This window comes from Cercospora beticola, chromosome 3 (genome assembly GCF_033473495.1).
Source record: "Cercospora beticola chromosome 3, complete sequence".
NCBI classification, from domain to species: domain Eukaryota; kingdom Fungi; phylum Ascomycota; class Dothideomycetes; order Mycosphaerellales; family Mycosphaerellaceae; genus Cercospora; species Cercospora beticola.
In genome coordinates, this window is record NC_088937.1 from 2231553 (window position 1) to 2258089 (window position 26537).

The 26537-nt window shown below is 53.5% G+C and overlaps 13 protein-coding genes across 13 annotated transcripts; 6 read left to right on the plus strand and 7 right to left on the minus strand.

Moving 5' to 3' along the window:
- Positions 1-1135: 1135 nt before the first annotated feature.
- On the plus strand, positions 1136-1930 carry RHO25_004850 (uncharacterized protein; the record flags this gene model as incomplete). Its single annotated transcript, XM_023595763.1, has 1 exon — positions 1136-1930. The coding sequence occupies one exon, from the start codon at positions 1136-1138 to the stop codon at positions 1928-1930; it is 795 nt and encodes a 264-aa protein (XP_023456849.1).
- A 168-nt stretch (positions 1931-2098) lies between these two features.
- RHO25_004851 (uncharacterized protein) lies at positions 2099-3069 on the plus strand (the record flags this gene model as incomplete). Its single annotated transcript, XM_023595764.1, has 2 exons — positions 2099-2446; positions 2515-3069. 2 exons carry the CDS (start codon positions 2099-2101, stop codon positions 3067-3069), a joined length of 903 nt encoding a protein of 300 aa, XP_023457286.1.
- Positions 3070-3191: 122 nt separating this feature from the next.
- Positions 3192-6143, minus strand: RHO25_004852 (uncharacterized protein; the record flags this gene model as incomplete). Its single annotated transcript, XM_023595765.2, has 2 exons — positions 3192-5905; positions 5960-6143. The coding sequence occupies 2 exons, from the start codon at positions 6141-6143 to the stop codon at positions 3192-3194; spliced, it is 2898 nt and encodes a 965-aa protein (XP_023457287.1).
- A 617-nt stretch (positions 6144-6760) lies between these two features.
- RHO25_004853 (uncharacterized protein) lies at positions 6761-8537 on the plus strand (the record flags this gene model as incomplete). The annotated part of the gene is made up of 3 exons (XM_023595766.2): positions 6761-6774; positions 6884-8063; positions 8112-8537. 3 exons carry the CDS (start codon positions 6761-6763, stop codon positions 8535-8537), a joined length of 1620 nt encoding a protein of 539 aa, XP_023457288.1.
- Positions 8538-9152: 615 nt separating this feature from the next.
- Positions 9153-11678, minus strand: CDC48 (AAA ATPase cdc48; the record flags this gene model as incomplete). Its single annotated transcript, XM_023595767.2, has 2 exons — positions 9153-9181; positions 9236-11678. 2 exons carry the CDS (start codon positions 11676-11678, stop codon positions 9153-9155), a joined length of 2472 nt encoding a protein of 823 aa, XP_023457289.1.
- A 957-nt stretch (positions 11679-12635) lies between these two features.
- RHO25_004855 (uncharacterized protein) lies at positions 12636-13702 on the plus strand (the record flags this gene model as incomplete). The annotated part of the gene is made up of 3 exons (XM_023595768.1): positions 12636-12977; positions 13038-13347; positions 13446-13702. 3 exons carry the CDS (start codon positions 12636-12638, stop codon positions 13700-13702), a joined length of 909 nt encoding a protein of 302 aa, XP_023456479.1.
- Positions 13703-14508: 806 nt separating this feature from the next.
- RHO25_004856 (uncharacterized protein) lies at positions 14509-15887 on the plus strand (the record flags this gene model as incomplete). The annotated part of the gene is made up of 3 exons (XM_023595769.2): positions 14509-15114; positions 15199-15747; positions 15819-15887. The coding sequence occupies 3 exons, from the start codon at positions 14509-14511 to the stop codon at positions 15885-15887; spliced, it is 1224 nt and encodes a 407-aa protein (XP_023456478.2).
- Positions 15888-16535: 648 nt separating this feature from the next.
- On the minus strand, positions 16536-17903 carry RHO25_004857 (uncharacterized protein; the record flags this gene model as incomplete). Its single annotated transcript, XM_023595770.2, has 2 exons — positions 16536-17338; positions 17390-17903. 2 exons carry the CDS (start codon positions 17901-17903, stop codon positions 16536-16538), a joined length of 1317 nt encoding a protein of 438 aa, XP_023456481.1.
- Positions 17904-19182: 1279 nt separating this feature from the next.
- On the minus strand, positions 19183-19944 carry RHO25_004858 (uncharacterized protein; the record flags this gene model as incomplete). Its single annotated transcript, XM_023595771.2, has 1 exon — positions 19183-19944. One exon carries the CDS (start codon positions 19942-19944, stop codon positions 19183-19185), a length of 762 nt encoding a protein of 253 aa, XP_023456480.1.
- Positions 19945-20317: 373 nt separating this feature from the next.
- Positions 20318-21427, minus strand: RHO25_004859 (uncharacterized protein; the record flags this gene model as incomplete). The annotated part of the gene is made up of 1 exon (XM_023595772.2): positions 20318-21427. The coding sequence occupies one exon, from the start codon at positions 21425-21427 to the stop codon at positions 20318-20320; it is 1110 nt and encodes a 369-aa protein (XP_023456475.1).
- Positions 21428-22044: 617 nt separating this feature from the next.
- On the minus strand, positions 22045-22834 carry RHO25_004860 (uncharacterized protein; the record flags this gene model as incomplete). Its single annotated transcript, XM_023595773.1, has 2 exons — positions 22045-22302; positions 22367-22834. 2 exons carry the CDS (start codon positions 22832-22834, stop codon positions 22045-22047), a joined length of 726 nt encoding a protein of 241 aa, XP_023456474.1.
- Positions 22835-23196: 362 nt separating this feature from the next.
- Positions 23197-23823, minus strand: RHO25_004861 (uncharacterized protein; the record flags this gene model as incomplete). Its single annotated transcript, XM_023595774.2, has 3 exons — positions 23197-23260; positions 23317-23675; positions 23728-23823. 3 exons carry the CDS (start codon positions 23821-23823, stop codon positions 23197-23199), a joined length of 519 nt encoding a protein of 172 aa, XP_023456477.1.
- A 1147-nt stretch (positions 23824-24970) lies between these two features.
- RHO25_004862 (uncharacterized protein) lies at positions 24971-26528 on the plus strand (the record flags this gene model as incomplete). The annotated part of the gene is made up of 3 exons (XM_023595775.2): positions 24971-25711; positions 25777-26037; positions 26142-26528. 3 exons carry the CDS (start codon positions 24971-24973, stop codon positions 26526-26528), a joined length of 1389 nt encoding a protein of 462 aa, XP_023456476.1.
- Between the last annotated feature and the right edge of the window lie 9 nt (positions 26529-26537).

Below are 26537 nucleotides of genomic sequence, written 5' to 3' on the forward strand. Positions count from 1 at the left end.
GCTCCATCGATGGCCGAAGTTTATGCAGACTTTCTCTCTGCATTTACACGTCCATATGCCTAATCCTTTCGCTCGGAGAAGTCGTGCACTTTTCGCACGTCTCCAGCTGAGCATTAGGGCCACAATTGCAGTGAGGAAGGAAGAGTGCTGTAGATGCATTGCGACCGCCTCACATGAAAGGCCTGACCTTGACTGTATGCGGGCTTGATGCCGAACACCACGACGATCGCGATCACCTCTCCAGGGCAGTTGTCAAGATTTGTCTGACTGGCAGCTCACAAAAAATTTCTCCCCGTGGAAATCCCTGTTACCAGACCCATAGCTACCCTCGCTGCAAAGTCAATTGAGACGCGGATGTCAGGTTCAGGGCCCCTTCAGGAACGATAAGATTCACAGGCCATTGCAAAGTCTGTCTTCTTGGCCTGCCCTCCAGGGTGGTTCTTTCTCGACTGGCAAGCCATGTGTATGGCGCGCTTATCGAACTTTGATGACGGTATGCCGAAAGCTTGTGATGCTTGCCTCCCATGAGCTTGGATGTGAGGTCCTGTGTAACCAACAATTTGTCCTCTGGCTCCCTTGGGAGGCGCTCGGGTACCAGATTAATGATCAGCCGTTTAGCAACGAACGGCACGCCAGCGCGATGCTGTGCCTGGCCATCTGCCCAAGCAGCCCTCTGTCAGCCACCTTGAGCGAACTCTCACATGTCACGAGACTCATAATGGTTGAAGTGCTTGACATCCGGATCTGTCAACTTTGATAGCATTGGACAAACTAGGAAATGTGTCATATGATCAATGTCCACAAGAAGTGCTGTTGCCTCACAATTCAGGCAGTCCATCATCACTATAGTCAGGTTTTCCTAGAGTGAGAAGAGAGGAGTCCCTCTCTAATTAACACGCAGGTTGTGAGCGGAGTTGCTGTATGACAGGTGCCACCGTGATTGTACACGACAGCGAGAGTGCACAGTGGACGTGGTTCACAGCTCTCCTGTGGGTCAGGCCTACCGCTCGAGCGTGTACATGTGGTAGCTTCAACTTACAGCAAAATAGTTTAAGGACAAAATGCCGCTCGGCACTAATAAGTATCACGCAGAACCTCCATCCACAATACCATCAACAGGCAAACACAATCGATAATGGCGAAAACACGAGTGATCAAATTCCTCATCCTATCGGATACACACAATTTCGACAGAGAAGAAGCAGATCTCTGTCCGCTCAAGAAACCCCTACCAAAAGTCGACGTCGTACTTCACTGCGGCGATCTCACTTCCGTCGGTGGCGCGGAAAATTACAAGAAAGCTCTCGAAATGCTTGGACACTTCGACGCCGAGCTGAAACTGGTCATCGCTGGAAATCATGATCTCGATCTCGATGAAGAATACTGGCGCACAAACAAGCCAAAGGATCGCGAAGAATCTGAACATCAAGCCAGCATCAAAGTCATGACCGGACCACTCGCAAAGGCTGCAAATGTGACGTATCTCCCGGAAGGAACGTACGGCTTCACGTTGAAGGATGGGAGAAGTTTCAAGATCTTTGCTTCTCCTCACCAGCCAGAGTTCTGCAATTGGGCTTTTGGTTACAAGAGAGGCAATTTGAGGTGGAAGATTCCTGACGATGTTGATATTGTTATGACACATGGGCCGCCTTACGGATCACTGGACTCAGTCGCGGAGCAGGGCAACAAGAGGCTGGGTTGCGAGACTCTGCTCGAGGAGGTGAAGAGGGTGAAGCCGCTCATGCATTGCTTCGGTCATATTCATGGTGGCTATGGCTGGAAGGTGCATACTTGGTCGCATTGGAACGACGCTGCTGGAAGAGACGTCAAGATCAGTCAGGCAGGAACGAACAGGCCGGTGCAGCAGGCGCAAGTGACGAAAGGCGAAGCGACGCTCATGGTCAATGCAGCGATCATGAATGAGGACTAGGACTACCAGCCGAAGAACGCGCCTTGGGTCGTCGAGTTGCCGTTGTAGCAGTGAGTAGACAGCTGCACCGTGAACGCTCGAGTGTCACTCGCTTGCTCACGCGGCTTCACTTCATCTCCTCGCCACCTCACTTCTTCACCACCACCGCCGCAACTATAATTTTCACCCATGGGCAACATCTTCTCCGATCTCCAAGAACCCACGACGAGGACCAAGAAGAAGCGCTCAGCCATGTCGCGCTCATACCTCGAACCAACCAACATCTTCGCGGAAAAAGGACTCGATGCTGTCCGCATCTGGCTCGACGGTTTCAACTACAAGCAAGACTTCTTCTCCAATCCACCACCAAAGCTTACAGACCTGCACTCCGGTCTCATGTGCGCCGTCATGGAGATCAAAATCCAACTCGATCCGCAACTCGAATGTGTCGTCAACAGCGCCACAGAAGAGCAATACGGAATGGAATTCGATCCAGACGCTTTCCTGTCAGATCGAACCTTCAGCATCGAACTCTTCGTAAGCGACCGCTCTACTTTTCCCCTCACATCTGACAAAGGACACTTCCATCTAACCTCATCTCTCAGGAAGAAATCCGCGAACACGGAATCCGAGCCCTCGACCGCGCCACCACAATGCGCTACCTCGGAGAGGCCCGCGAGGAAATTGCCTGGGTCAAAAACGAAACTCGCCGTCTCGAACTCCATCTCGACAACGCGCAGAAACTCATCCAACAAAAACTTCGAAGACGTTTCTATTACCGACCGACACCTCGTAAACAGAACATCAGCCATGCGTTGGTTCCATATGTGGAGGACGATGTGGTGAAAGTGAGGGAAGATGACGACGAGGACGAAATGTTGGACGATACGGATGACGCGGAGTCAGCGGAGAGGAGAGCGAGGAGTCGGACGCCGGAGCCGGGAGAGATGGGGCGGTATGATGCCTACGATGAGGATTATGATTTTAGTGAAGACGGCGAGATCAAGGAGGAGGAAGGAGAAGAGAAAGCTGAGAGTAGTAGGGTGATGGATGACGAGGATGGGAAGGAGAATATCAAGGTAGAAGAAGATGTCGAGATGGTGGATAGTGGGAGAGAGGATAGCGTCGTTGCTGGATCATGGGGGAATTTGAGGCTTTGATCAATGTATGCATGTAGCTATCGTGACGCTGACATCGTCGTGCGGGTAGCGTGGAGCTAGCGGATTCGAAGAAGGCGATGAAGGCCTCCAGACATCGACGTCCGAGATCAGTCGTCGCATAATTAAGACCAGACCAACTTCTTCAAAGAATACCCCAAACTCTCCACATAGCCTGTGCTCTTCCTGGCCTCGGCCACAGAGATAATATCGTGGTCTTGTACCTTCATTCCATTTTTGGTCTCATCAAAACTGGCGCCGTAATCCTGTTGTCTGGCTTTATTCACAGCTTTCTCTAACTCGCTCGTAATTCGTTTCGTTGCATCCACTTCTCCCAGACTGGAAAGATCATTCTCAGCAGAGCCGGTCTTCGATGGCTTCGGCGGTAGGGCCTTGAACGCCAGTGTGCGACTTTCTCCCTTGCCAGGAGAAGCGTGATTTCTCCGATTGCTGTCCGGTTGCATATCACTGCTTTCAATTCTCTCGCCCCCGCTGTCAGCTCTGGCTTGCGTCGCCGCCTCCTCCTCATCAGGAACAGGCGCTACACTCATACTGCGTGTATTGGTCCGTACAGTAGAGGGTCCTTGGTTCGTGTATTCCAGCGCAAAACCATAATTTTTCGTCTCATCCAAATGAGTAGCGCCCAGAGCTGAAGTAATGTATGCGCCGCGCCAGATCTTTTGAACATCGAGAAGGTCCACACGCTCAAAGGAACCGACCTTGTCCGTGTCCCAATCGAAACGGCATAAGTAGAAAGCTTTTGCGGTCAAAAGGATCACACAGTCCTCGAAGGGCAGGCTCCTAAGAGTGTTCGACATCCGAGGACAGCTCAGAGCCCAAGCTGATATGAGATCCTCGTTCGGATCCTCCAGTACCAATTTGACGCAAGTGTCGATTGCGTTCTGACGAACGACTCCCATATCGAGTGCATAGTCTTGAGAGGTCATATTTGTTTCGAACTCGTCAAATACGGTCGGTGGCGCACCGAGGAAATAGTCGATATTGGTCTGCAAGAAGTAGTCTCCAAAGATGTTGTTGTAATATCGGTTCAGCGTCAAGCTGAAGTCGGTAAGTGCACCTGCCCAATTGCGCTTTCGCGTGCGCGTAAAGTCACCTTTCAGAGCGGCGGTACCTGCGTACTGCTTGGAGATAGCATCGCCATTGTCGGCCCAGAGGACATTGAACCACTGTGTCTTCGGGTCGCTCTGCAGATCAATGTCCAACCCCAGCTCCTGCAACTGCTGTTGCAACGCCCAACCTCCGACTGCGGATTGTGTGACGTTGGTCCGGTCCAGACAGTCCATACAATTGGTTCGTAGGATGCCGGATTGTTTCTGCTTCAGCTCGCCATCTTGCTCGACCGTGAAGGCAGATGACTTGAGGAATGACTTCAGGCTGTCGATCAGGAGATTGACCTTGTCAAACCTCATACCTTTACACTCTCCGTGGAAGTCAAACCACTGGAAGCCAAGAGGTTTGCCATCAATACCATCACTCTCATTGAGCTTCTTTGCAGCCTCCTCATAGGCCGTTCCGATGTTGAGCTCAGTCCCGTGTTTGTCGATAAGAGATGCTGCTTGGATATCGCCATAGCGCGCCGCGAGGGACTTGAAGTGTTTCTGGAAGGCCGCCTGGTTGGTCGCTTCGCTGCCAAACATGATTGGCGTGGGCTTGAAACTGTATGGGCTTTGCGAGAAGAACAGCGGCATCGACCCACGATACTGCAGCAGGGAGAAAATCTTCTGCTTGGAGTCATCGACTTGCGTGGACAAGATCTGCTCAGTCTCGACACTATTCGCAACATTTCCTTGATCATCTACACCACGTCGTAGATATCGAAGTCCAGCTCGCTTGACCGATCTGCGGCTGATCAAAGTGACGTGGAAGTTGTGCTGCTGTGCGTTCTTGGATGCTTCTCTCTCGTTGAAGTCTGTCAGCTCAGTATCGCCCGGCTCAGCTACAATGGCACGATCGTCAGCTTGAGCAATGGAGAACGCTCGCTGGCCGACGAAGCCTTGAATCAGGGGAAGGACCAGGCTGTCTTGTCCCGCATCCGCAAGCGGACTGCACAAGTGCCGGTTCCAGAAAAAGAGGCTATCGAAGCGCTTCCACAGTGGCACTGCAGACGATGATGTCGCTTTTCTGCCAAGCGAATGTGACAGATCGTGATCGTAGGAGAAATAGAAACCGCTCGTGCTGAAATAGAGCCTTGCGCTCTTCACAATTCTGAGTGCCAGGTAGTCGATAGCGCTCTGCCTTCGTTTCTCCGTACTTGACCTCCCTTTTGGCTCCTCTTGTGCTTCATTGGCTTTTTCTGACTGATCCTTGTCCGTGTCTGGCAATGCTCCCATCTCTTGCTTCTTCTGCTCCATATTCAACTTTTGATCCGGCTCTGCATCACTCTTTGGCTGTGAGTCAGTCTGAGTCCCCTTTTTGCTGAACCAACTTGTAGCGAAGCGCCCAAAGGTGCCCTTCTGCTGGACTACATCCTTCACAAACGTTGTGCTCTGCTTGATTGTGCCTGGCTTCGGAGCCTCCAAAGCCGTAGACTCGTCCTCTGGGTTCCGTGCCGGGACATTTTCTCCAGAGTCTGTCACGACACTGCCTGTCTCGACATCCTCCCCCACGTCGCTCTCGTCAGTATCCTGCTCTGCTCCTGAAGAGTTCTGGTGCAGCAGCTGCTCCGCGTGTGAGATTGCGTTCGAAGCCTCTCCTCTTGATGCCAGCGGAATGAGTGTAACATCAGTGATTCGAAATACCGGCCTCTCTCGAATGTTGGCGACCTCTGAACGCCTCGTGATTGCTATGAGATAGGAAGAAGAAACGAGATTGAGCACACCTACCGCACATCAGCAGAGGCATGGACGCGTTGTTGAAAGACGTCTGGTCGCACCAACGAGCCCGTGAGCTTCCAGGGAGCCGCCTCCTTCTGGTCCACGGTCCTTCTCGCTCGCTGCCGTGATGTTGTTCGTTCCATATTCCATGCGCGTGCCCCCGCTGCCGCGCTGACCAGCGGACTGGATGATCAGGCCATCAACTGCAGCGAAGATGAGCAGCTTCCTGGCCAAACCTGGCATGACTGCTGTGATCGTGATCTGTGAAGGGGAGTCCAGGACAGCATGTCGACAGCGCAAGCGGAAGTTGGAGGGCGCAGAGACAAGCGGGCAGGTGATCGAGCGATGACGACGTGCCTTTAATGTTCCGATTTCGCGTATCGCGCGCCGTAGTGGGCGTTCGGACTTGGACTTATCACGCCCGCTCTGACACAACAGCACACGCTCACGGCCCCGAGCCATACATCTGCACCGCCAACCGAGTCCGCGCACAGCTGTGCTGCATGCTCACCGCACCACGTGTCTGCGCCCGGTCGGTCACAAACTCTCTTAGAAGCGGTTCGCCCCAAGTCAACATTCACCCAAACTTGCTTTTGAGGACTATCTCGATAAGGGCTCCGGCGTGCCGCCGCCACCATAGAAAGACTGGGTACAGCTCGCAACGACGTAGAAATTTACCAGGCCCTACACCTTTGGAATAGCCACCAAGACACGCGCAGCTGAGACGACCCTTGTTGCTCGCGGGCCCGTTTGGGAAGTTCCAGGGTTTATACGAGCACAAGCGCGGGACAAGTGAAAGGGAAGCCGACGTGCAGTTGCAACTGCCCCCAACTGCGTTCGCCAACGCTTCTTCGTCCGACATGGACACTCTACTGTAAGTCCGTCGTACACCCAATGCAAGCAAGCGTACAACTTGTGCGAGACATTGCCACTTCATCAGTCGAGTCATCATGCCCTGATCACTGCTAAGACGACATGGCCAGCACCGCCGACGTGGCAGGCTCGGCGCCCAACTTCAGGCGTCGATCGAGCACATATGTCGACGCCATTCATGACTTGCCAGAAAAGGCCTCGATGGCCCCAGCTCAACTGTATTCCACCGAATCCGGACGGCTTTTCCACTCTGGCCGAATCGTAATTGCCACGGTAGGTCTGCCGGCCAGAGGCAAGACACATATCAGTGTTGCCCTTGCCCGGTACCTGCGATGGCTCGGTGTGAAGACGCACATTTTCCATCTCGGCGACTATCGAAGAGCCTTCGTCGGAGCCAAAGGAGAAGTGCCCGAAGATTACTTTCACATCAATGCAAGCACGTCCTCTGTTCTCCTGCGTAACAAGATTCTCAAGAGATGCAGAGAGGACATTTTCAATTTTCTCAACCATGAGAATGGCCAGATAGCCATTTACGATGCTGTCAACCCTCTGGCCACAGGACGACGCGCTCTTGCCAAGGAATTTGAAAAACATGGCGTGCAAACCATGTTCATTGAGTGCACATGTTCCGATCCGCGTATTATCGAGGAGAACGTCCGTGCAGTGAAGATCAGCTCGCCCGACTATGTTGGTTGGAAGCCAGAGGATGCTGTCCAAGACTACCTGCGCAGAATCAACGCACGAATACCGGATTACGAGGGCGTCGAGGAACGCGATCTCCATTACGTGAAGATGATCAACGCGGGAGAGCGAGTGATTGTGAATAGCTGTGCCTTTGGCTATCTCTCACAGCGTATCGTCTTCTACCTCCTCAATTTGCATATCAAGAGCCGACAAATGTACTTTGTGCGGGCCGGCACAACGCGAGAGGAGGAGACATTCAAAGGTGACGCGAGCCTCAGTGCTGAGGGTTGGGATTATGCAAAAAGAATGACGGATGCCATTGTCGCGCACAGGGAAACGGAGAGGGAGATGCTCATCAAAAATGGCGCACCCGAGTCAACAGCGTCGAAGCCACTACAGGTCTGGACGTCAACGCGCAAGAGGACAGTTGAAACCGCGACGTTCTTCGAAAAGCTTGGTTACCGAGTCCGACAGAGGAGTCAGATGAGCCAGCTGAATCCTGGCGTGTGCGAGAAGCTGAGTGAGCGGAGGATCCGTGAGCTTTTCCCAGAGGAAGTGGACAAACACGAGCAAGATCCCTACCATCACCGCTATCCACGAGCAGAGGTATGTTCATCTCAGTCTCCACGAAGGCTCATGCTGACACTCCAGTAGTCATACCACGACCTCGCAGTCCGTCTCGAGCCTATCATTCTCGAGCTGGAGCGCGAGCAGAACGACCTTCTCATCATCGCCCACGAATCCGTGCTCCGCGTCCTCTATGGCTACCTCATGGCCTGCTCAGCCCACGACATCCCCACGCTCGAGTTCCCCCGCGACGAAATCATCGAAGTCATTCCTGCATCATATAACAACAGCGCCAAACGCATTCACATCGATGGCCTCCCTCCCAGTATGATCCCCAGCAGTCCGCAGGACATTCAAATCCCCGTTCCACCTTCCGGCGCCGTCAGCCCACTCAACGGCGGCCTCGGAACTCCTGCCGGTATCGCTACACCAGAGACCGCAGGCAGAGAAAGCGGCGCCTTACCCATCCGACCTTCTGCTACACTAGGCGAGACTCTCCAGCCACGTGGTTAGGGATCCGTGGACTTGAGACGTTCCCTCGCTTCATTGCAGACAGTGCAGGAGTTTCATCATGGCAGAAGTAAATCCACGTCCGCGCTTGCTGAGAAGCACAAGGATGTGATTCTGGAGTATCTCATCACCAGGAACGCGGATAGTGAGTGATGTGGGCCGGATATATGAGCAAGTGGGTGGCTTGGGGTGACAAACGAACAGATGGCTGGATGCGAGGATGTAAGCAGGAAGCGTGGCGTTGGAGGTGATGCTTTTCAGCGAGATTCCACTTACATGTGTTGTCGTCTGGGCTGGGTCACTGCTTTCACTTTACACAGATAAAGCTTCGAGGACTATAGCTAGAGAGACAGACACTTTCTACATCTCATTACTGGTCGTAGGGATCATGGAACATGAGTATCGTGCAAATGCTCCATTTCGCCAGCAGAGGGCGCGAACTATTGAGACACTCTATCGTAACGGCCAGCTCCTGGTGAGGCGCAACGCCTCGTTCATGCAACGACTGGCCAAGCCACCCGCATCATCTGTATCATAAGCATACATCGACGCAAAACTAGAATCCGCCGCGGCCAACCAGTTTCCGTCCCCATGCCTGTATACCTCAACTTGTCGTACTTAATCGTAGAGATCCTCTTCGCCAGCACCTGTGACAATGTTAGTATCAAGAGCCTGTAGTCATAAATGATGGGACAACGTACCATTCTGCTGGGCCTCGGCTGCAGCACCCTCGGCACCACCTTCAGGGAAGCGGAAGAAAGCACTGCCGCCAGCGCTATTCTTCATGCTCTGCGCGAAGGCCTCGTACCGCCTAATCTCAGTGTCTGTGACTGAGCGACGAGCCATGCTCATGGCCTCCTCGAAGTGGCGCTTCGTGAGCTCTGGCACTGGGTCCTCCTCATCGACGTCCTCGTCCATCTTGGTGTCATCGCCCTCTGCGGCCTCACGCTCCTTCTGCTTCTCAATGGCCAGCGAAATGCTCTCCTTGATGGCCAGCTTGACAGCACGCTGGGTGATGAAGCCGAGATCGGCACCGGAGAAGCCATGTGTCTTGGAGGCAATGTACGAGAGATCGACATCCTTGGCGACTGGGGTCTTGCGTAGCTGAGCCTTGAGGATACTCTCACGGCCTGGCTGGTCAGGAAGCGGCACGTACACAAGAGTATCGAGACGACCAGGACGGCACAGAGCGTTGTCGAGTTGCTCGGGTCGGTTGGTGGCACCGATAACGAACACGTTCTTCTTGCTGGTCATACCGTCCATCTCAGTGAGAAGCTGGTTGACGACACGATCGCTAGCACCGCCGGCATCGCCCTGAGAGCCGCCTCGAGATTTGGCGATGGAGTCCAGCTCATCGAGGAAGACCACACATGGTGCGGCAGCGCGAGCCTTGTCGAAGATGTCTCGAATGTTGGACTCGGACTCTCCGAACCACATGGAGAGCAGCTCTGGACCCTTGACAGAGATGAAGTTGGCGGCGCACTCGTTGGCAACCGCCTTAGCAAGAAGCGTCTTACCAGTACCTGGTGGACCATAGAATAGCACACCGCGAGATGGGCTGAGACCGAACTTGAGGAACTTCTCTGGGTGGTCGACTGGATATTGCACGCTCTCGACGAGCTCGCGCTTGACGTCCTCCAGGCCACCAATGTCCTCCCACCGCACGTTTGGCACCTCGACAACAGCGACCTCGCGAAGAGCGCTTGGGTTGCTGACGCCCAGGGCGAAGCGGAAGTTCTCTTGTGTGACACCAAGGCTGTCAAGAACCTCAGCATCAATTGTGTCCTCATCAAGATCGATCAAGTCCATCTTCTCACGAATCTGCTGCATGGCTGCTTCTGAACAGAGCGAGGCGATATCGGAACCAACGTAACCGTGCGTTTCGGCGGCGATCGTTTCGAGGTCGACCTCGTCGGCGAGTTTCATGTTCTTGGTGTGGATTTGCAGAATCTCGAGACGACCGGTTGGGTCAGGAATGCCAATGTCGACCTCGCGATCGAAGCGGCCGAAGCGGCGAAGGGCAGGGTCGATCGAGTTAGGGCGGTTGGTGGCGGCCATGACGACCACATTTGAGCGGGCCTTCATACCGTCCATGAGGGTGAGCAGCTGAGAAACGACACGACGCTCGACTTCGCCGTTGGTCTTCTCACGCTTGGGCGCGATAGAGTCGATTTCGTCAATGAAGATGATGGCCGGGCTGTTCTTCTCGGCCTCCTCGAAAGCTTTTCGCAGATTCGACTCGGACTCACCAGCCATCTTCGACATGATTTCAGGTCCGTTGATCAGGAAGAAAAAGGCACCGGTCTCGTTAGCGACGGCTCGCGCCATCAGAGTCTTACCAGTACCCGGAGGTCCGTACATCAGGATACCACGCGGAGGCTTGATACCGATGGACTTGAAGAGTTGTGGATGCCGAAGAGGCAGCTCGACCAGCTCTCGCACCTGTGCCATCTGCTTGCGGCAGCCACCAATGTCATCGTACCCAACCTCATTGAGGTTACCCTCCTCGTCTTCTCGCTGGATCGGCTCGCCTTCACAGTGGATGACTGTGTCTTGTGCCACAATACCGTACTCGGGCGGGTCGATCTCGACGACCTTGAACTCCACTGTGCGCATAGCCGCGCGAGCTGTGAAGAGATCGCCTTGTCGAAGCGGTCGGTAGGCTTCGCGGAAGTATGGTGCGAGGAACACATCGAAGAGAGAGCCTGTGAGGCCCTCGATGGTGTCGGCCATGGGCAGGACAGCGATGCGCTTGGCGTACTTGATATCGGGGCATGGGTTGACTGTGACAACGTCGCCGAGCTTGACGCGGAGGTTGTGTCTCACGACGCGGTTCATGCGCACTGACCCGTCATCGAGGTCGTCATCGGCCAACACGATGAGGACGGTGTCCTTTCGCTTCTTGCCCTTGACGAGCACTGTGTCACCACGGAAGAGCTGTAGCGTCTCCATAGTGTTGTTGGAAAGGGCGAGAATCGAGTTGTCATCAGTGGTGGCGTCTGTGACGATCAAGCTGTTGGGCTTCTTCTTCTTCTTGAGGATTGCTGTGGCGACCTCATTCTCATCGCGCTTCTCGGCGCCCGATGGGTCATTGTCGAGCTTGACCTTGCCCTTGCTGGCGGAGTGGTCTGGCTCTGCAGACATGATTGCGGTGTTGTGTGATGAGCGGTGTCTCGCTTGTTGTTGCTATGTCAGTCACCGAAGTCCGACGGGCGAGTTGGAGATGCTGTCGGCCGGCGAGGCGACAGGCGAGCGAGACGGCAGGAAAGGCGCCGTTGATGTGGAAGGAGCGCCTGTGATGGAGGCGGGCAGGTGTGATGGAGAGGGTGGTGGGTGTAGAGAGTGGTGGTGCGTGGTGCAAGAGAGAGTTAAGAGCTGATGGTGAGCTTGAAGGTTGTCGGCTCGGCTCTGGATTTAGTCTGTGCACGCGCGATGATGCACACCTGGCTTTTCTTGATAACCACCGCAGAAGGCCGTAGAAAGCGGCAAACCTACCGCGCGTTCACTGGCTGCCTGGCGCCCATTCACTCGTCGACATTCACTTGCGCGCGCGCTTGCACGTGAGGCCAGAGGCGCCTATTCTACGACTCAGTCCTGACGCGCCAGGCCGCCGCCACATGAGCTTCTCCGGTCTGACTTCGCGTTCAAGTCGGCGATTGCATCAAGTCGCATGTACGCGCTTGTCCCACGTCGTCGACGTATACATCACATAGGTATCCGCAATTGTCCCTTGGCAAGGTTTTCACGAGTACTGGTCGGGACACGGTCGAGATCAGCAAATGCATGCCGTGCAACGACCTTAAGAACACACATGCGAGCGAAATATTGCTGGCCATTCGCCAAACATCGTGCATCAAGTGAGATTTCGGGAAGATAAGACAGTAGAAGGTGAATGAAGCCACGCCACATTGTGCTGTGCACAGGGATTGTCACTGGACTGGAGGTGAACATGATATTGCAAGTGAATACAGGTAGGCGCGAGTGGAAGGGTCGGACTTCCATGCACGTTGGCAGAGGGTTCCAGCGGTCTCTCCAACGCATCGACACTGAATCCTTCTCTTGCAATCGCCCCTCGTGAGGCCTCTAGACCATTGCTGCAACATGGCAAGCGAAGCAACGTCGTTAACGGCTGATGAGCAGCTTACCAGCGCGCTCGAACCAGGCGAGCACACCTTTCTTTCCGAGGGCTATCCCGATGAAGCTGCCCAGGTTGTGGCGAAGAAGACCTACACAGAAACGTCCGTATTGGAACTATCACACTTCAGAATCTCCGTCACTGGCGCTCCAGTAACTACCTTTGGCCATCAACGAGCACTGCTCAATCGGATGCCCGCGTCAAGACTGGCACCAGGAGCTAAATACGATGCTTCAACCTACAAACCGACGTTCGTGCACGATACTCTCGCGCTGCCAGGATCACTGGCTCAGCTTCTTCTTGGAAAGGTATCTAACAACGCCTGGTGGTGTTCCTATAGCAGTTGTGCTAACAGCAGGCTGTCGCAGGGGTCGGCAGAGGACATAATACCGAGAATGACTCCAGGCATATTACCTGGTGTCCACGCGCATATCGATTTGGACACGAAACAACCAGTTCTCGTTCAATCGCCACGACCAGAAGATTTTGTGCAGGGCATGCTGGTGTTCGGTCTGGGCAAAGAAGCTCGGGACGTCCTGAGAGCCTATTATGGCCGCTTTGCTCATCGCCATCGGTTTCCAGTCGAGCTTGAAGTCCGTGTGGGAGAAGATGGCCGGTATCATCTCGAGCGCCGAGCTATATGGGCGTACGTCTGGCTGAAGTCCTCCAAAATCGATGGTAAGTTCTGCCTCGCAGTGGCTCCCGAAACGAGAACCCACGATCCGGCACATGCCAAATGTGAAGAATTTGTCAATCGCATGTTAACCTTGACCCAGATTGCGAGGTATCATCTCATGACAACGGATGCCCCAAGTGGGACCTCGAGCAGTTCCTAGGTGGCAAGTTGGGTGCTCGTCTCCCGTTACGGATTGAGCAATGCGCTCGAGGCGACGAAGACGAAGATGGGTACATAGGTAGGGAGATCGTTGAACATGAGAGCGAGCCGGAGGAAGATGAGCCAGAAAGAGAAGTCGTCCATGGCGGACCAGGACTACTCGATTATCAGCGAGCTTCGTATTTTACCGGCTGGTAGATCAGCAACCAGGACAATCAAAAGCATGTCGTTATTGCCCCACCGTTATCCACTCGCTCAGATCAATGTATTGTTCGGTTCACTTGGAGGTCAAGTCGCGGGCCAATTGCCCACACCATTTTGTTCAGAGCGATAGTTGGCTACGGCAGTCTTTCCAAAGAGATGAGACGTGGACGACGTTTTTGGAAGTGGCGTCATGAGCGTCTTGCAGGAGTTCTGTGGATGCTGTGCAAGGCTTGGATAACACGATTGATCGCTCCGAGGACTGCAACAGTTCCAAGGGCAGCGATCGGGAGGCTAGTGTTTGAGTACAACGTGATGTTATTCCACAAATGCTGCATAAAGTCGGCACAAAGCTGGCAGCAACACCATGCCAAGAATGACCATTCTTGCATGCGGCCGCTTCCTCCGACTGCGAACATGCATCACAACTTGCGCCTTCGACAACAGTCAGCAGCGAAAGGCCCAGATTTTGCTTTCGAAACGCACGCGGGGACTGCATCCTTCACACCCCGCCCACTCTTCGCTTGGACACAGCAGCAGCTGTGCATTATTGCTTTGTGATCAACATCATCACTCATAGCCGCGGCAAAAGACTAGCTTTGAACAGTGCAGCATGACTTGACCTATGGTAATGGCGGGTCTTGTAGCACGATATCTGAACTGCATAACTGCATCCACCAAAGGAGCTTCGCATCATCAGCTCCACACATGTCAGCTTATATATGCCAATAGCACCGAGCTGAATCATGCAACCACTACGACGTCTTCTCTCATTCTCCAAACAGCTTCCACCCCAAACAACAATGGCAGACTTTAGCAAAGCACCAGCAGGCTCCAAGGCTGATATCAAGCCGTTCAAAGCTCACGTCGACCAGCAAAAGATCGACGACTTCAAGACCCTTCTCAAGCTCTCACCGGTCGCCAATGCGAACTATGAGAATTCTGATCCTTCCGTAGCTGGACCACGTCGCTACGGTGTTCCACGAGACTGGCTGATCAATGCCAAAGACTACTGGCTTAACAAGTACGACTGGCGAAAGACTGAAGACTACATCAACAGCTTCCCCAACTTCACAGCCGAAGCCAAGGATGACTTAGGCTACTCTCATACAATCCACTTCGTTGCCCTCTTCAGCGAGAGAGAAGACGCTGTCCCTCTAGCGCTCTACCATGGCTGGCCAGGAAGTTTCCTCGAATTCCTCCAAATCCTCGATATCCTCCGCAAAACCTACTCTCCTAAAGACCTCCCTTACCACGTCATAGTCCCCAGTATTCCAGGCTACGCCTACTCCTCCGGGCCGCCAACTGACGTGGACTACGGCCTGGAAAATGCTGCCGAAGCGCTCAACAACCTGGCCTCCGCTCTCTTTCCACAAGGCTACCTTGCCCAAGGTGGTGACCTTGGCTCGGTAAGTGTAACTTGCTGAGAGGCATCTTCAAATCATGGACGCCTCTTCCGACGCATTCAGGTACCTTTCACTGACTTATTTCAGATGATCTCCCGCTACCAAGCCGCCAACTGTTCCCCATGCAAAGGGATGCACTTGAACATGTCTCCCGTCCCTCGTCCAAAGAACGCCGACGAGCTGCACATGTCCGACATCGAAGCCGGAGCCCTTCCGCGAGCAGCTCGTTTCCGTGAAACAGGTTTCGCTTACGCCCTCGAACACGGCACCCGAACCGCCACCATCGGTCACGCCCTCGCGGCCTCCCCACTGGCCCACCTCGCCTGGATCGGCGAGAAATTTCTCGAATGGACAGACGAGGATCCTTCCCTCGATACAATTCTCGATGGCGTCTCATTGTACTGGTTCACAGACACATTTCCAAGATGTATCTACCCCTACCGCGGTCTGAACGGTGGAGACGAAAGGCCACGCATCTCCTCCGTCAGCGGTAGAGGACGTGGAGTTCAATACGTTGAGAAACCTTCTGGTTACTCTTTCTTCCCGAAAGAATTGGCCCCGATGCCGGTTAGCTGGGTTGCCACGAGCGCGAACCTCGTATTTTCGAATGTGCATGAGGGAGGAGGACATTTTGCTGTAAGTTTTCAATGCAGTCTTGCGCAAAGCTTCTTTATGGTACCAGATCTGACATATCTTCTTCGATTTAGGCTCTAGAGAAACCGAAAGAGCTACTTGGCGATATCGAGGCATGGGTCAAGAAGGCGTGGAAGGCGTGAGAGAAGCAAACTTGTCAACGAAAAAGAACCTGGTCGGTGAAATAATCATGACCACGCAGTTTCCAAGCTCACGTTCACGGGCCCTTTCCTTATTGACATTCCTAATGATCTCACATATTGGCAAGTCCATGTGTGCTCACTGTCGACGTGTTGAACCGTACGGAAGACAGGGACTCGGTTGCTCGTATGCTTTCGTACCGCTCTATCATGCTCTTTGCACCCTCTATGGTAAGCTAGCCACAGTTCCAGCCGGGATCTATAACCTCGCAGGCCCAGCCACTCGCGACGCATGCAAAACATGGAGCAACAACGACAACAACCAGGTCATCTCCCAAAAATGCGGCATGCGGGGTATATCATGGCGTTACATCCATCGTCTCATCATCTCGCATCTGTGGCTGTTGTGCCAAAGCCGCTGCTGCTAGTCGTGGCCTCCTCCACCTTCGTCGTTATTGTCGTCGCTGTTTGCTGCAATGAATCATGTCTGTTTCTGACTTTCTCCAACAGCTTGTTCTGCGGGATGCTCGTCTTCACAACTTCCTGCGCTATCTCCTCCGCAGACCTCTCATCTTCCGACCTCGCCTGCAACCGTCTGCGAGAATTGCTTCCTGGAGCTCCTGTCGTGCCCGCCGGTGGTGGGAACGTCTCCTAGTCGTCGCCATCACCAAGCGGACTGTTGAGTGTATAATCCAGAATATCACTCAGAGACAAAAGGCCCTTTAATTTCGTGTGTTCGTCGATGATGACCAATCTGTGGACTCTCGACTTGCGAACCGTGTCATATATCGTATCCATGCGATCGTTCAGCGTGCATGTGTAGATGCCTGGGAAATCGTCCGACCTCTTATCCAATGCCTGTCCGGCGGTCAAGTTGAGGTTCTCATAGTCTCCGCCTTTGATGAGCGCGATGACGTCTACAGATTCGAAGACGTTCAGCACAGTGCCATCCTTGTCCAGGATGGGAATAGTGGAGATGTTCCTCTTGACCAGCATCTGGATGCAGTCCATCACTGGAGTGTCCATTGTGGCAGTTGCCAGATTCTCTCTCGTCCCCACTTTCAGATCCCGCAATGGCTTTCTCAACATTTGCGTCTCCTTCACGTTCACGGAAATAAATTTGAGGATGCGGTATTGGGTGACCACGCTGACCACCATCTCTCGCTGTGTCTCGTCATCGATGTCGATCAGAGGTATTCGGCGAGCGCGCGACGCGAGCATTCGGCGGCAGGCTTCGTAGAGAGGCTCTAGTGGATGGATCGAGACAGTCTCAATAGGGTCCACACCGATGGCTCGTTCAATATCGCGGAGACTGCTGAGCTTGAACTTGTCAATACGAGACAGTTCTTCTTGGTGCTGCCAGTAGTATTGCACAACGTTGATGTAATCGGACACTGTCAGCATGCCGGCAAAGGCCGACGTCTTCGAATCCCATAACGGCGCAGAAACGATGGCTAGATGGCTGTCAGTCAAGGACAGCAGAACCGATCACTGCTGTCACCTACCGCATTGTGTGAGGATGTTGAGGCTCTTCTTCACCAGCAGACTGGTGTCGAAGATGATGAGACGATAGCTGAGCGGCAGCACATCGTAGCTCGTGCGGACCTTGAGAAAGGCTCGCACAGCGCGCAAGCCCTCGATCTGCTCGCGGTCTTGAGGATGCATGGGTGAGGGCTCCGGAGCGCTGTTCGCGGTGCCAGCTCGAGTGCGGGAGGCTTGGCTGCTGATGGGCCGGAAATGGGGACGGAGCAGGTCGGCGGGGGCTACGAAGGGCAGGTGGGCTGCTGCATGGCCGGCGGGAGGCGGCGCGGGCGCATCACTTGCGGACTGGGGGCGGTGGTGGTGGTTGCTGCTGCCACGGCGGCGGCTGGCGCTGGCGCTGGCACTGGCGACGCTGGCGTGCTGGTTGTTCGCAGCCTCGTGACCGGCTGCATCAGAAGGCCCGTGTGCTGATGGTGCTACGTGGGAAGTCGGCGCGCCGTCCGTCAATGCCGCATCCAAGGCGCGTTCATCCTCCATCGGAACCGTCAGCGCGCGCGGTGAGGGTGCGCATTGGAAGCTTTGCGGGTGTCGTCGAGAAGATTTCCCAGCACGGCATGCAAACGTGAAGATCGGTCGGAGTGAAGAGCGCAAACGACGAGAACCGACGATGCGCATCCATTGCTCCATCAGACGCAACTTTTGCTCCACATGCCTCCTCAAGCTCTGGAGACCCGACTATCACCCGCCGACAAGGCACGTGCACGCCATTACCATGAATGAGCACATACAAATGAATTGCATCTTCACAAGCCTACAATGTACTATTGACGCATGATCCGAGAGAGAGCAGCATTGCTGCTTCGAGAGGGCCATGTCAATTGCACCAAAATTGAAGATGGAATCACTTTCATCACCATCAATAACATACTTCGTCAGTCGCAATGGGGCCAAGCTACTTGTGGTTGCCCTTGCACGCATATGTGTAAACTGATTTGAAGGAGTAGCGATGGTTGTCGAACGTACTTGGTACCTGTAGGTACAGCAGATGTTTGCGTGTTTACAAGCAGACCTCTGGCTTCCAGCAACTCAGCATTGGTCAAACACATCCATTCAGCTGACCCAGCATCTATACGCCCATCGTCAAGCCTTGCGCTATTTACTTAGCCTTCACTCACGTACAATGGCTTTCCACATCGCGACATCACCTCATAGGGACATTCCACGAGACTGCCAATTCGACCGGGCCAAATTCCGCAGGACTTTCATCAAAAGACCCTCACCAACTGTCCTGAATGAAGACGAGACAGAGTGCTCCATTTGTCTTGACCGAATCGTGGTACCTGTTCGATTACCTTGTCCAGGACGTCACAGCTTCTGCAGAGTAAGCTATCTCACTGTGCTCAGTGCTTCGAGAGCTGACCTTTTCCTCCCAGGACTGCATTTCGACCTGGCTGATCGAATTTTCGGGATTGATATGTCCCACATGCCGTGAGCAGGTGCATCGAAAGCGGCCGCTGATTACCAACTGGCCCCAACCACCGCCCGGTCTGGTTCGCAGACCGCATCCGCAAACATCCCTTGAACCACAGCATCCTCTTCCTGCTGCATTGCATCTTGGGACAGTTAATGCGAAAAGAGACAGTCTTTTTGTCAGCAGTCACCAAGGATGGCCCGATGCGAGCGATGGTGGTCAAGAGCAGCGCATCGTTGAAGAGGGAGCCATGCATCATCGATGGGGTCGATCGACAGCAACAGGCTGTCAGCTTGGGCGAGAACCGGGGTTCAGAGGTCCTGAACGGCCAGAGCATTCATAGCTTCAGTCTTCATCATGCTGGTCGTTCTCTTCGGCTTCAACTTCATCAGTCGTACCATTCGCCTCCGCCTTTTTTGCCTTCTCGCGATTCTTCTTCTTGACTTTCTTCTCACGATTGCGACGAGTGCGCTTCTCTCGCTCCTCCGCTTCCTTCAATTCCGCGGCTTTCTGCTTCTCCTCCTGCTTCGTCTTGGCTGCGACGAGCTTCGTGCGCACAGCTACACGAGCTTTCTTGCCAGGTCGAGTGCGCTTTTGCACAGATTGATGTCCGATTAGCTTCGTGTAGAGAGCATCCGATGGCGCCAAAATTTTCTGTTGCTTTTTGGTTTTGGGCAGATGCAGGACTTTCCAAGGATAGGCCATCCCGGGCCACGACCTTCGAGACTGGTTGAGGATATCTTGACCAGACATCGCTGCAGCTTCAAAGTTCTGCTGCTCCTCTGGACTGGACCCGGAAGTGAAATAATATCTCGGATCACGATTAGGATTGACCAGTCCTGGTTCTGCATTTGTGAGATCGGGAGAGTCGAGGCGGATTTTTGCTATGCCGGAGGCATTTTCGGTTTTCCCAGCGGGTGGAGCAAATAGTTGGAACTCAAGACCGTCTTCGGCGTCATTTTCTTGTTCTTGATCATGTGCATCCGGTAGAGTTTCGTGGTGTACGAAATCGAATTCTTGGAGACTTTTGATCGCTGGAAGATCAGGTGATGATGGGGGCGAAGGCTCTTCAGCGAGCAAATCTGCTCTGCTTATAACGCGCTCCATGTTCTGGCAATCAATTTGTGCACAACGCGATATTGGTGTGTAACTCGGAGGTTGAACGTTGGACGAAGGCAATAGTGATTTGGCTGTGAGTTCGACTGACCAATCATAATGAATGCACGCTAGCGCATGTACCTTGTCAAATGTTCTGAGAACTTCGTCACAACATCTTGGGAGAGGTATGTAATTAAACGTGGCTCGAGGATATGTTATGCAAGCCGATGTGGAGAAGAGCAGTCAATCGGATATTTCCAGCTTCAGACAGCCTTTGCGGCACTATGGTCTTCTCAATATTTATTGGTACATGGCATTCCGCTGCCGGGTATCTCGTCTACTTGTATACTCGCTGGCTGTGTCCTTGTGTCCGCAAAACCGCTCACCAGTAATCGCCATATTTTCCAAGCACATCGCCTGCCCGAAGCTCGCCATGGCAAGCGTTCAAAGCATCAAAATGACTGGCAAGCTCCAAGCCTCTGAGTCGTTCCTTTTCCATGTCGTCCCAAGTCCAGTCGTCGTCGCCCTCTTTACTTTTAAAACCTTCCAGCTTGCTGTCCACCTCCTCGCCTACAATCACTGCGCTCTCTCCCATATTGGTCGCCGGGGTGGCAGGTGTGAAAGGTGTGGCAGTAGGATCGAGTGAATCACCGGCCTCTGCTCTTGGTGGGAAACCAACACCGGCGGGTCTCGGTGGCAGTAACCGAGACCTCTCCAGCACGATTTCCGGGTTAATCGTCAGCCTTCCCTTCTTGAACACGTATCTCGCCAAGCTTGTCGCGAAAATGTATTTTGTCAAGTCCTCTTCTCCGTTCTGCTCTTGCTTCTGTTTCCTTATCTTGCTGTTCTTCCAAGGCTGCAACACATAGCTATCTGGCTTGATCTTGCCCTTTTGTACAATGTGTGAAACAGTATACAACCATTTGCGATCCCAGCTCAGTACTCGGGTGTACACCTCAAAGGCCTGGAACGGCTCGATTTGTCGTTGGAAGAAGCACGACACGGCTCCCAAAGCCACGACATATTTTCCCTTTGCTTCCACGTTGGACCTCGGGAGTCCCTCTTGATCACCTGCATTCAAGCGAGCAAGCCCAGTTCTGATAATAGCACCGACAGCGTGTGCTCGTCCTACGTCAAGGTCGGCGAAATAAGTGCTGTTGCTCTTGTGGATGTTGTAGTCGCAGTCCCATATCGTATTCCTCGACTGTGTGATCAATGGGGCGAAAATGTGTTTGGGCGGTATCGCTCGCTTCTGGAAGTAGATCTGGTAGATGATGCCACGAAGTACTCGGATGTGCCAGAAACCTGGGAGGTTCTTGAGGTTGGCCAATGCGAATGCGCCGGCGAGGACTTTGAGCATTTTGCTGCCTGCACTTGCTCCAAAATGTTCAGTGAAGAAGGCCTGAACGGCTGGATGCGAAAAGAAAGCAATAGCTCCGCCGGCGGCAGTTAGGGCGCCTGCTACCGCAGGTAATCGTGTCGCCGCCGACATGCTCCTGTCGTGAATGTGATGAAAGTCGGAGTGGTAAAGTGCAAGATCAGCCACCGATCACAAGAACACCGCCGAAGAAATCTAGAAGCATGAATCAAAGAAAGAGCGACGCTGATATAACGCTCGCAGCAATGACAACACGGCCTTGTCGCGTCTTGAAGTCTTGCTTGTGATCGCGTGCTAAAAATCCAGCCGAGGCGTTTTCAGTTCTCTTCATTGGCCACTTCGCAGGCCCACGACACGGGACCAATCCAGGGCCCGGTGTGCAGGGTGTGCAGGGTGTGCAACATGCATACATAATTGCCAAATCATCCGTGAAGCCGGATGACAGTGCAAGACGAGAGCGAGAACGAGGGGCCAAGGATTCTCGCATTCTGACCCGTACTGGCAAGATTCCCTATGCTATTGTACAATCTTCAAGCTGGGCTACGGAGCCTGCGATTGATCCATCCGTGCCATCTCTTTGCTCTCCAATGCTACGAATGCGTGCGGTATTCATGCCGCATACCCCAAACCCAAGCCCAATGCTGAGTTGCGGTGCTGTCGTCTACCATCAAACCAAGCCCGAGCTGTGAAACCACCTCATCCTCCTGCAATTCGCATTGTCGTGCTTTCGATCAATCGAGCTCAATGGGCGTTGACTTCGTGCCAGGACCCCCGAAGGCCACTTCCACCTTCATAGCTATGCTCCGCAACCTCAATGGAATGTCGTCGAGATCCATCCTCTGCTTCGGATTCCTCAACTGCGCAATTGGGACGTCGTCTTCATCGTCCTCGTCCGCTGCGACTCTCTTCAGGCTGACAATGCCTGCGTGGGCCGAGGACTTCTTAACGGCTGAGATACCTTGACATAGGCCAGACGGAGCTGCCGCATTCTTACTACTGAGCGGTTAGTCGAACGGCTCAAGAAAACGAAGCTGTACTTGCCGGGTATGGTACCTGGTTCTTCTGCAGCTTCTTAATCTCGCGCTCCAGCTTGGCAGTCTTCTTCTGGGATGCGGCTAGTTTCTTCTCCGTGCTCCCAAGCTTCGCACGAGCGCTGACAGCCTGCTGCTTAACGCCCTGTGTAGCCCCCTTCTGGCAGTCGACCTGAACACGGAGACTGCACACCAGCGCCTTTTCTTCTTCTAGTGCAGTGACCAGCTCTTTGATATCGGCATCTTTCTCCTTGATTACCTGGGCGACGATTGGTGCTGCTTCTGATAGTTCTTGTTTGATGAGAGGCTTAGAGTCCGTTGTCAGCTCCTTCAGCAATTTGACCTCACGTTTGAGGTTAGCATTCTCGGTTTGAAGTTGGTCAATGTCCCGCTGGGCCTGATCTGTAAGTGTGGCAGCTTGTTCCTGGACACGGCGAACGAGAGCTGCTAGATCAGAATCCGCTTGACGAAGTGCGTTGGTATCATGCATTTTGATGAGATGTCGCGGTGTTCGCGATGCTAGTTGTGGTTGCGGATGCGAAGTTGAAAAAATCGATGCAAAGTTTGCAAGTCTGAAAGAAAGTGGAGGGTGGCCGCATGAATTTTATACAAGGCAAGCAGGCAGTTCGAGACGGCCGCAAGCATAGCTGGAGTGAGGGCGTAAGTGAAGCTAGGTACTTCGTAGCACCTCGTGACCTGGCGACAGTCAGCTCATAAGGCCACAAAGCTCACCTCACTTCACTCGGAGCTGTAAATCATGCACGTGAGTAGCATTTGAACGTTACAGGTAGATAAATTGGATATAGGTACAAGCACCAGATACTAATTTCGGGAAGCAAAGAGCCGTTGAGGCTATAGGGCCAGGTTGTATGTGTAGTCGTCTTCCATATTCTGACTGACCCAGAGCACCGCAGAACTGAATGGCGATATCAGCATCTAGATGAAGGCGAGTACAGAGCTGAACAGACTTACCTCAGCATAACCAGCGCATTCGCAACCAGGTTGGACACGCCAAACCACAACTGCATGCCCTTGGCGTCCTGAGTGACATACTTGATGACCATGATGGTTACCCCACCTGCCAGACCTCCGGCCATGGCGGCGAAACCCATGAACAGAACTACTCTAGCCTTCCATGCTACGCCATCGCCAGAGTAAGCAAATGTATCACCAGAGAGGCGTGTCTTGTCAATACTATTGATGACGACCATGCCGAGGAAGGAGAAAATGCCTGGGATCCAGTCCACGAAATTGAGGTGCAGATCTGATCCATTCTGATTGCCGTTGCTGTAGACGGATGCATCAATGAGCACGAAAAGCGCAATGGCGAACTGTATGCTGGTTAGTATATGTGTATTCAACAACGGCATCGCTCTCCCATACCAACGCCCCTGAGGTATAAACACCAGCCGTTCTCGTATTGGCGCTGTTCAGCCACTGTGGGCGCGGGAAGCGATATCGGAAAAGGCGGTCCTCCATGGTGATATGAGGATGTCGAGCTCAGAGTGATTTGAGCAGTTTTGAATGGAGTTTTGCAGATTTGCCCTTTGCACGTTGTCCGTACGATTTCAGTCGAGCCGAACTTCGGTTGCTTCGTAGGCGCAGTAGCTCTTTTTGCTTGCCCACCCAGATCTTGAGAAGAAGCTCCTAGCCCTTCAGCTTCCGTCGTATTCCCAGTGTCTTTGCTATTTTCAAAGGCTCGACGCAACCTTGGAAACCTTGCGCTTCAGCTTCCGCTTCTTCTCGTTGGTACGTCTGGCGCGAGCCTCTCTGCACTGTCTTCTGAAGTCTCTCGAGTGCGCGCGGCGACGATGGCGTAGAGTGTTGATCTTGGTCTGGAGTCGAGCTTTGTAGCCTATCTCACGGGGTCCCAACAGAACGTTGCAATGCCAGCTGAGCTTTTGGTGGACACGTTCGGGCCTGCCTTGGTCGTGCTTCTGTGAGAGTCTGCGTGGGTGGCAGAGACGGGGCTGGGCCAGTCTCAAGTCAGCCGGGAAGTGGTAATGAGGGTATCGTGTGCAGCTTAGATGCCGATAGTTGCTGGGAGTCTGCCAGTTTGGCGTCGGTATATGAGTTCGCAGTCCTGGCGAGTTGTCGAGGCAGCTTGCGGTAGAGCTGCAGCTGCGCGGGCATGACGAGGCGGCAGCCGCGGACGGGCTCGTGCGCACTCGCCTCGCCAAGTCAAGTCACTGCCCGAATCTTTCACTTGACAACGATCCCTGCAGGACTCGCAATGTCGCATGGCCTTATCTGTGTCATCCAACACTGCCTTTGATGGCAACGAAACCATTGACTGTGCGAAACCAGCGCAGCTCAACTCACAGAACAGTTCTGGCGAGATCAAGCAACACACGCCAGCGATGAGAATTGGAGGCTAACTAAGGTTGAGACTCCGGCAGCGTTGCGCCGAAGTTCACCGTAGACCGAATCTTTCACTTCGTCATCTTCTCGTTACACTTGGCAACTTTCACATGCGATTTCTGTCTCTCTATGGCTATACGTCCGCCGGCCATACGTCCGTAAGCCAAAGAGCACAGGCATCATTCACAACAACTTTTCACGTATACTTCTAACCATCCGCTACTATTCATGTACATTGCATCTTCTCGTTAGCATCGATCAAAATATGGCCTTCTCCTGGTTTCCCGGTGCCTGCACCACAACATACACGCACGCAGAGGAATCAATCAAGCTACCGACCAAGAACGGCCCAGTGCGTGCTCTCTCTGAAATCTGCAAAGATGTGATTCCACCATGCAACCTCAACCCATTCCTTTTCAACGGACATCTTCAAACAGCATGGACTGCAATGAAGTACGATGGCCCAGCGATTCACTACAAGCGACGAGTGTTCGAGCAAGAGGATGCAGGTTTCAAGGGCCATTTCTCTGTCGACTTTGTGACCTCTGCGCCCGCCACTTCCGGGCAAGCCAAAGATGGAGGGCCTGAGGACGCGGGTTTGAGGGAAGACCCTGTCGGTGTAGGACACAACTCGCTGCCACCTAGGACGACGTACTTCACGGACAAGGAGTTCGAGAGTCTGCCTAGCGATGACACCAAGCCATTGCTGATCACCCTGCACGGTCTGAGTGGTGGGTCTTACGAGACGTATCTGCGCCATGTCCTTGAACCACTCGTCAAGGCTACGCCAGAAGGTGAGAAGGCTGGCGGCATTTCAGGCGGCAACTGGGAAGCCTTAGTCGTGAACAGCCGCGGATGTGCTGGTTCGAAGATCACCACAAGCATTTTGTACAACGCTCGCGCGACCTGGGACGTTCGCCAAACCGTCAAATGGGCACGTAAAACTTGGCCAAACAGGCCGCTTTATGGCATCGGCTACTCGCTCGGCGCAAACATACTTACAAACGTAGGTAGCCTTGACAAAATCATGGTTGGAAGGAGTGCTCGTGCTGAACAATTTCTTTTGAATAGTATCTCGGTGAGGAAGGAGATAAATGCCTCCTCAATGCTGCTGTGGTAGTCTCCAATCCATGGAAGCTCGAAGTGAGCAATGCTTTCCTCAAGAGCACCTATATCGGCCTCAACGTTTACTCGAAAACGATGGGCAGCAACATGCTACGTCTATTCGAAGCCCACAAGGATCAGGTTACCAAGAACACATCGATTAAGACTGAGGATATTCATAAGTGCAAGTATTTGCACGATTTTGATCGAGTCGTGCAGTGTGCTACGGTAAGTGAGCCTGCGAGCTTCCAATCCGGTCGTCTTACGCCTTCCTTGTCATTACCAAGGCGAGCCTGCAAAATTTGGCTCCAAAGATGCTGACCTGATGACAGTGGGGCTACCCGACAGAGGGTGCATATTACCGGGACGCCAGCAGCTCTGATAGTGTGCTATCGGTGCGCATTCCGTTGCTATGCATACACGCGGTGGACGATCCGATCGCTTGCGATCAAGCCGTGCCGTACGCCGAGATCCGTCAAAACCCATACGCTGTGATGTGCGCAACCAGCTCTGGCGGTCACCTGGCTTGGTTCGAGCTTGGAGGTGGGCGATGGCATATGAAGCCTGCTGTCGGATTCCTGGAGGCCATGAGGAACGTCGAATTCGATAAGATCGAAGTGCCAGTATTTGGGAGGCAGGGGCCGCACGGAGGACACGAAACGCCATTCGCCTTCGATCCGATGAGGAGAAAGTCACATCGTCCTGAGCAGGAGCAATGAGAAGGCACA